Genomic DNA, 8,752 nt, shown 5'->3' on the forward strand with positions numbered 1-8,752 from the left:
AGAATTTGCCAAGTCGCGTGGGCTACGTCTTTCCTCTCACAGAATTTATTTACAGATTGTCAATTTTGTATGAGAAATTTATTTTGAGCATACCCAATTTGTTAATGCCTACACGGGCACGGGTCTAGTGGCCATAAATCATGAAGGACAGTTCCAAGTAGGACGATGCCGCAAATATATGGTTATGTACGAGCCGTTCATACTGGAACTGACAGCGTGCTGGGATGCTATCATATGTGCGATTGGGCGGGGGATTTCCCGTATTATCATTGAGACTGGTTGTCAGGCAGTTGTTACGGCGTGGAAACAAGAAAATGGTCGCTCAGTTGGAGGACAAGTGTGCAAGGACGTGCGGACCTATCTCCATTTCTCCATTACTTTCAGGGTTTTGACCTGAGATGGACAGGACGAGAAGCAAATGCTGCTGCTCATGGCTGAACACATCTCCACACGAGTGAGGAACTCCAGAACCGTCTACGACGCGATAACTTCGGATGCATGGGCGCGTGACCATGGGCCGTCCATCGACCACGCCTCCTTGGAGCAGTTCATGTCCCTGTGGCCCATGGTGGCGGCCACCCAACTGCAGGAGCACGGCAGTGACGTCGTTCACTTGGGCCTGGAGTAAGGAGGGACAGTTCTCGACCAGTTCGGCCTACTAGGCCAAGTTTTGGGGGCTTCAGGTTTCACCCACGGATGCACTCACTTGGGATTCACGGGCACCGCTAAGATGCACGTTCTTTTCCTGGCTGGCCGCTAAGGACAGATGTTGGACCTCGGACCGGTTGGCGCGACGAGGTTTGCCACACCAGACAGCATGCCCGCTATGCGATCAGCATGAGGAAACAATAAACTATCTACTTCTGTATTGCGTCTTCACACGGCAAGTGTGGGCTCGAGTGTTGCCCGCGCTGGCCATGGGACATGTGGAGCCACGCCTGAAGGAGCCGCTAACGGAATGGTACACGCGCAACGAGATGAACAGGCTGTCGAAGCAAAGAGCGAGGCTGATACGCGCTACCTGCTTACTAGTCATTTGGAGGTTTGAAAGCACCGGTGTTGTGTTTGATGGCAAGGCCCCTCGCCTAAGGGACATGCTACGAAAGATCGCTAGCGAATATATACTATGGAGGGATGCGGGACTGCTACGAGGTGATGAAGACACGCATCGGGGCTTAGAGATAGCACTAGGAAGGGCGCAGGGTGAGTAGTCACATAGCATTGTAGGTGGAGATAGGTGTGGGTTTTATGTAGCCATACCTTGTAAAACTGCGGTGGGGCTCTTTCCACCTTCCTTCTTTAATAGATGGTACTCACACTCGTACGTATTCGAGAAAAAAAATGTTGCTGCTCACTTATGTGCTAAAGAATATCTAGTTTTAGAGTCTATCGCTCTATCTTTTGATATAATCCCTTAATTTTTGATTGATGTTTTGCAATAAGATGTAAACCGCCGAAATGAATAGAATGCCTTGATGGTGGTTAAAAAAAAAGAATTTGTGTAGACGACCTTCCTATGACATATCAATATAGCTAGCATTCAATTTTCCCATATTTGGTCCAATCAGAATATGGAGTGTGGTTTATTAAGGTTGTACTCAAGTGCTTGGTGAGCAGGCTAGGTCCTTTGCTTGCCGATATTATCTCGCCGGCTCAGGTGCCTTTATCACATCTTGATAATGCATTGTTAGCTTTTGAATTTATCCACCATATAAAGCAAGAGAAGGACCCCAACAAGGAGTCATTGTGCTTATAAATTAGATTTATCTAAAGCATATGATCAAATTTACTGGAACTACGGTAAGCAAGTGATGCATACGCTTTGCTCATCGGTGGGTCAATTCGATAATGACATGTGGGATTTATGTGTGATATCATGTAAAATTTAATGGAGCCATTTTGGAACCATTTGCACTATCATGTGGGCTACGTCAAGGCGATCCACTGTTCTCGTACTTACTTTTATTTGTTACCAACAGACTCTCTTCTCTATTCAATAAAGGGATCGTTTCAGGTGAAGCATCCCATGTCATGGTATGTTGTAGGGCGCCCGGAATTTCACATATGTGATTGGCCTATGAAACCCTACTACTCTTTGAAGCCAATGGTCATCAAGCAAGTTATTTGTAGAAGGAACCGACCAGAACATTAATCCATGTAGTTGCTCCCTCTTGCTTGGTAATTCTCACCCAAAATTGCAGAGCATGCACAATTACAAGTAGTTATAGTGGGATTTGAAGAAAAATACTAGGGGTCTCATGACACCGGATGGTCGCATGTCAATGTGCAAATTTCTGAATCTTCAAGCCACATACTCTTCAAGCAAATCATACTAAGTGGTTCATGGCATGAGGGGATGAATACCTATCTCAGGCGAGCAAGGAGATATTAATCAAGTCTGTTGCACATGAAATCCCTCCATATATGATGAACGTTTTCGAGCTCCCAGTGGTTGTCTGTGAAGATCTTAATCATGTAGTACACAACTACTGGTGGTCTCTAATCAGGGAAAGCGTAAAACATATTGGAACACATGGAATAGGATCATCAAGCCCATGGGCCAGGGTGATATTGGATTTTGATATTTCCGAATTTTTGACCAAGCTTTGCTCGCTACATAGGCTTGGCCACTGCTAGCAATCCATAAAGACCTTGCGCAAGCGTGTTAAAATTAAAATACTATCCAAATGAAGGCTAAATGTCATTGTTTTCTATGGGAATCAATCCTCTACTTGGGAAGGCAACCAACTATGGGATAGGACTTCTAAAAAAGGGTCTCCTTTGGTGTATAGGTAATGGGCAGAGCGTTCAAGTTTGGTGGGACAGCTGGATTCCTCGCATGCCATCAAGGAAATTAGTCACTAAACAAGTGCAATACTGGTTGTGATGGGACTCAAACTCTTGGACCCAATGGCACATGGCATGTTAACCTACTACGTCAATTCTTCCTCCCTCTAGATGTTAACAAAATCTTAAAAAGGTCGTCCATCTCCCCGGTTGGTCAAGGACTGCCTTTCATGGGCTACAAAGCGAATCAGATACTTCACTGTCAAAATCATTTATCATTTGGCTTTTGATGAGCTCCATCAAGCTTCTACCTGCACTATGAGCAGGGCACCAAACAGACGATATGTCATCTATGGCAGTTGGGGGGGTGCCTTGCCCTCCTAAGTTACCGATATTTTCTTGGAAGATTGCTACGTATTCTCTCCCAACTTGGACAAATAAGCATGCAATAAACCTTGAAATGTTTGACATATGTCTCACTGCGGTGTGGAATAGGACAACAACTTCCATGCACTCTGCAGAACCCCTCCCGCCAACACGGTTAATTTGTGGCAAGCAATGGTGGGAGTTTGGATGCTTGTTGATGTGTCCCAACTAGTGTCCTCTGGTCCTGAGTGGATGCTTTCATATCCCTGGTGATCTATTTGAGACCGCTCGCGTGACCTTTCTAATGATGCTCTAGTGCATATGGCATGTTCACAACGAACTTTTAGACTCCAAGCCAGCCACCCCCATCAAGGCCTCCAGATGTTTCCCCATTTTCTACCAAGATTGCCTAGTAAGAATTGCTTAGTTACCGAACCAAAACATATTGAAAGGGACAAGAGTGTTATCATGGGGTTTCAGGAGGTGTACATGGAAATTAAAGCCACAACCAGGTTCTTGTTATCATGTGTGCCCGAATGAGAATACATTTTATGTTTTTAGTAGATGTTTGCATCATGGTACGGTATATTTTTTGGAAATGTCCATGTCCTTATTACATATGGTCTAAAATTTTCAAACAATCTTTTCTATTTCTGGAAGAAATTCTACAATGACCAGTGTATGTATAGGCTTATAAATTTTACGTGCTTCGGATTGGTCGTATGGTACACATTTATTATACTGGGTTTCCCCCTATGAAAGAATTAAGGATTCAAACACGTACACATACTATATGTTTGTAAATCTTGGAGAACAATAGTACCATGTATGCTTCACATTTTTTTAAAGAAAATGATTAATTTATGTTAGACAAATGTGCTGTTCACGTCAAGGTTAAGCTTTGATTTCAAAAAATGGTTATGCGTTATGCGTGAACATGGGTAACCATCAAGAATGTGCCCCGACCGGGGAGGATTTCTTGTAGTAAGAATGTGCACAGCCATGCATGAAACCTTGAAACGTCTAACATATGTCTAATTTACGAATATTTTCTTGGAAGCTTGTTATTCTGTTTCAACTTGGGCAAATAAGCACGCAAGAAACCTTAGAACGTCCGAGCTATGTCTCATTTGCGGTGTGGAAACAGGGCGCACAACAACGTCCATGCACTCCATACACCTTCCCGCAACATGCACGGTTAATTTGTGGCAAGCAATGTGGAAGTTTGGATGCTTGTTGATGTGTCCAGCTTAATCTTGGCGTGCCTACGCCCACTTTGCCAAACGCACTCATGCGCCACGCATGCGAAGCTGGCGCAAGCGCATTAAGCATGAGGGAGTACGTAGTTGCGGGACGGGATGTGTGCTGCATGTTCAGGCCGTCCGCCAACCGATTCAATTTCGTAGTCCCGTGCACTCGATCTGCATGCATGACGATGACGTGACCGGCGAATCAAAGAACCCTATTAATACCACCTTTCTTCTGCGAAGGCAGCCACACCCCATCCATCTTCATCTCCACGCACCTCACACACTAGGGAAGAAGCATGGTCTCCATGGCGGCGGCCAAGATCGCCGTCCTCCTGGCCGCGACGATGCTCTTCGCCGCAGCAGGGGCGGCGGACCCCCAACCTCCCCTACCCGGAAATGAAACCCAGTGCTGGCAGTGCTACTCCACCTGCATGCACAAGTGCGACAACAGCAGCTGCGGCGACGTCCAGAAGTACTTCCAGTGCAAGAAGTCGTGCATCCTGGATTGCTACAAGGAACTGCCGCCGGTGTGCTTCAAGATGTGCATCTCCCAGACCTGCCTCACCCTGCCACCAGGTGCGTGTGCCACACCGTCCAGAAATGCAACACGCATTTTACTTGCTCATACGTACATAACCAGCACGACTCTCCCTTAATTACAGATAAACAGGTGGATTGCTACAAGGCATGTGGGACCAAATGTTTCTACAACCACCCGTACCCCGGGCCAAACCCGGGTCCAAAGCCACCAATGCCGCCCGGACCTCCGAAGCCGATGCCACCGCCCGGACCTCCGAAGCCCATGCCACCGCCGCCGCCGCCCAAGCCAACCCCGCCAAAGGCCAGCTAATAGGCCGAAGACAAAGCCGATGCCGGCGTGCCCGCCACTAGCTGTATCCGCGTCAAGCAACACCAGCAACAGCTGATGGGTGTACGCGACGACGTCTATGCACACATACTTTCAAGTACAACTCACGATATATACAGCACAACAGTATGAGCAGAGCCCGAGAGAAAAACAGTATATGTAGAGGTGTTATGATTGCTCTTATCGATATAGGTTATTCTATAAGATTACTCTATACGAGAAGTAATCCATCAGCTCTAAGTAAACTGGGTATAAATCATGCATGTATAAGGTATGTGTTGCTGATGTTAAAAGTTGATTCCTTGTGTGAGGATGCGGATGTAACACAACATGTAATTCTTAATATCCACATGCCTCACCAAAACAATGTCTGAGTAACCCACGATTATGATGTTATCAAACTCATTATAAATATGCATGTAATAATTATTGCCTTGCACACACTGCAAAGCTTGATAAGGTCTTTCCAGTGACTAGTTCTAGATTAGGGAAATGTTTCTTGCCGACCGACCAGCCGAAGCTTCACGTCGCTCTCACACGCACAGTGTGCACATCAGCACATACACATGCACCACACGGGCCTAGCGCTATGATGGCCTCGAAGGCTTAGGCAAACTGCTCCCGGAGACGTGCATACGCGATGGTCCCCATGTGACAGCCCTCCTTTTTCCTCCTCTTAATTATCGCTTGCCTTATCTCTTACCTTTCTTTGTACCTCCGACCCGCATCAAACACTACTCCTGCTACAAAAATGTTGCATCCGGCTAAGCAAAACGTCGCATTCATCGAAAAGCTGGAACCGATGAAAGAAAATAGGAGGGGCAACGAAAGATGCTGGAACCACCGCATATGGGTGTTGCAACCATTGACAGAAAAACTTCAAGCCTAGATCGAAAAAGCTTCAACCCTCAACTTGGGAAGCTTCAACCAGCCACTGTCAAACTGAAAAGGCTGCAACCGTTATGAAAAAAGCTTCAACCATAGGTGGAAAAAGCTTCGACCGTAGATGAAAAAAGCTTCAACCGCATGGGGAATGCTTCAACCTATGGAAAAAGTTTCAACCGGCATGGAAAAATCTTCAACCACGTGAGAAAAAGCTTCAACCGACGCGCGGTTGGTGAGAGCGGCGACGTGGAGAGCTGCTGCCAGTGGCATGGCGGTACTACGAGGACATGCTACGATGGTGCCTGCTAGGTGCTGCAACGACAAAGGCTTCGACGTGCTACAAGACGACAACGTTTTGTTACGAGGGCGACGACTTTTTGTTGTACGAATAAGGATGGGTGCTTCGACGGCCGGCGAGCTGGCTGGCATCTAGGAGGATCACCGGGCTGCTTGCGAGGGATAGGCACCAGTGCCAGCGCCATGGCTTTGCTTTTTTTAACAAATCCCTTGGGGAAGAAAGGCATTGTGTGGCTATAATACAACGAATCGTATGCGCCCGACGCGATCGGCCGGAATTTCGGCCGGCCGACCGACACGTATCACTGCCCTCTAGATTAAGCACAATTTTGTCAAGTATCTCGATCATAAATAAGAGGACGCGTTCGTATTTTAATGCGTAAGGTGCTTCTAAGGCTCTTCTCAGTGCTCCGCGTTGTACAGGTGCTAAGCAAGACAAATAGGTAAAATATTTAATGTGGAAGTTATTTAAGAAGGGAGAGAGGAGTTTGATGACCCCACTAAGAACCAATGCCAAGCGCATGGGTCTATGCAAAACACTTTCTCGGCTTCAAGTTTCTCGGCAGCGAGATGGTCGACTTTGTTTGTGGTGGAGATGATGATGCCGAAGACGATGCAGACGTAGATGAACGGCAGCGAGCAGTCACGTAGGAGATGCTCCCTAAACACCGAATCACCCCTCTCCCGTATAGGATCTGGAAAGGCAGGGTTTCGGAGGCCAGCTCTCCCATCAACCGTGTATGGGATCACCGACGGCAACAACAGCAGAAGGAACGATAGAGGGCGATGCACTTGGAAGCAGAGCAGATGCAATCTGTTCTTCATGCCGGCTAGGGTTGGCCAATGACTTAGTTATATAGGCGGGCTAGGGTGGAGAGACATGGTCTGGATCCACATATGAGTCAACAACAGCCCATGATCCAATGTCTCAGATCATGGCTCGTCTATTAAGAAATGTCCATCCCTGACCAACAAAAATAAGCGCATAGGTGTGGGCTCGGCTCATTCCTGCAACCCCCACGTGTGCGCTGTGACGAGGCGAGGCAAGACGTAGCGAGGAGGGCGGCGGAGGGGGAGGGCACAAGAACCACTTCTCTTCTCAAGTTCCAATAGCATATGAAAGATTATCCCTTATAAGGAGGTCCAACTCCTCTTCCACTCGCGGTTTGGGACTAAACTTTCCAGCAAACCATTGTCATATAACCCACATGGTACCTTAGAGATGTTCTGAATTCCTAGATCGGCCCAAGGCCCACCCTGCATTTCAACAAGGGGAAGGAGTAGGAGGATGATGATTCTGAGGTAGGGTGAGGCAAGCTGGAGACGGGGAACACGACATCGTTGCAGTGGCCACTGCTGCTAGAGGTCGAGAACGAGGGAGGGGCATGGCTACTCGAGGTCAAGGTTGGCGTCTCGATGGCGCCCACCCCCAAATCAAATTTATTTTTTTATAATAGCTGCCCATATCAGATTGGTACAAATAAGAGAGGTCAGGGAGAGATTTTTTTCTTGAGACGAAGTCGGAGATAAATGGAGTCTTTTATTAGAAGGGGAGAGACGGAGTCGCGGGATGGAACGAGCACTGGGCCAAATACCAGCCCAGTTAACCATAGTGTGCCAAAAAAGGTATGAGGATAGTTGCCCTTTAGAGCATCTACATCGGGCATCCTCAAATCCTCCTCAAACATGTGCGGACGCGATCGCTCAGTGACCGGACATAACAGATAAGAAAAAGAATGACCCAACCAAACCCCCTATCATCCCCATACGTCTGGGCTGTCCGTGAACCCTTATATTGAGGACAAATATATGGAGAATATGAGGGCTCGCAGACGCGTCCGGTCAGTCCTCCACATAGGACACGACCCACCCCAGACTATCTTTTTTCTTTCTTTTTCTTCTCTCTCTTCATCTCCACCAATCATGTGCAACTGACCGGACATATGAGGAAGAAAATGAGAATGTGACTGGATGGACGAAAAGATAGTGAAGATTGACAGGCAGGCAAATAGGGTGGCGCATGAGATTACTAAATTTTGTTTTGATAGTAGGTCAAACGGTGTTTTATGTAATAGTGTTCTGCCCTACGTGGCTAGCTTTGTAATGCACGATTGTAAGAGTTTTGTTATTTCTGATTAATATATGGGGGTTTTTTAAAAAAACACGCCCAATCATTGACCGGGCACATCCGTGGAGTTCGGTTGTACATGCTCTTAGGACAGCCAGCCCTTCTCCCGAAAAAAAAATTGTGTCACGTGACATCTAACGGCCAGGAACGTTTAGTACATGTATCAGATGG

At 47.0% G+C, this 8,752-nt stretch overlaps 1 protein-coding gene across 1 annotated transcript; it reads left to right on the top strand.

The window, feature by feature from the left end:
- The first annotated feature begins 4,667 nt into the window (after positions 1 to 4,667).
- Positions 4,668 to 5,635, top strand: LOC125548402 (late cornified envelope-like proline-rich protein 1). Its single transcript, XM_048712004.1, has 2 exons — positions 4,668 to 4,979; positions 5,066 to 5,635. Exons 1-2 carry the CDS (start codon positions 4,700 to 4,702, stop codon positions 5,251 to 5,253), a joined length of 468 nt encoding a protein of 155 aa, XP_048567961.1. The 5' UTR covers positions 4,668 to 4,699; the 3' UTR covers positions 5,254 to 5,635.
- The last annotated feature ends 3,117 nt before the right edge of the window (positions 5,636 to 8,752 follow it).

The sequence above is a fragment of the Triticum urartu genome, chromosome 3 (genome assembly GCF_003073215.2).
Source record: "Triticum urartu cultivar G1812 chromosome 3, Tu2.1, whole genome shotgun sequence".
Classification (NCBI taxonomy): Eukaryota; Viridiplantae; Streptophyta; class Magnoliopsida; order Poales; family Poaceae; genus Triticum; species Triticum urartu.

Bases quoted from the DNA above. Each gene is read 5' to 3' on its own strand.
- LOC125548402 (XM_048712004.1), top strand. From the start codon at position 4,700: ATGGTCTCCATGGCGGCGGCCAAGATCGCCGTCCTCCTGGCCGCGACG. The intron at 4,980-5,065 runs GTGCGTGTGCCA...CCTTAATTACAG, and splicing joins CTGCCTCACCCTGCCACCAG to ATAAACAGGTGGATTGCTAC.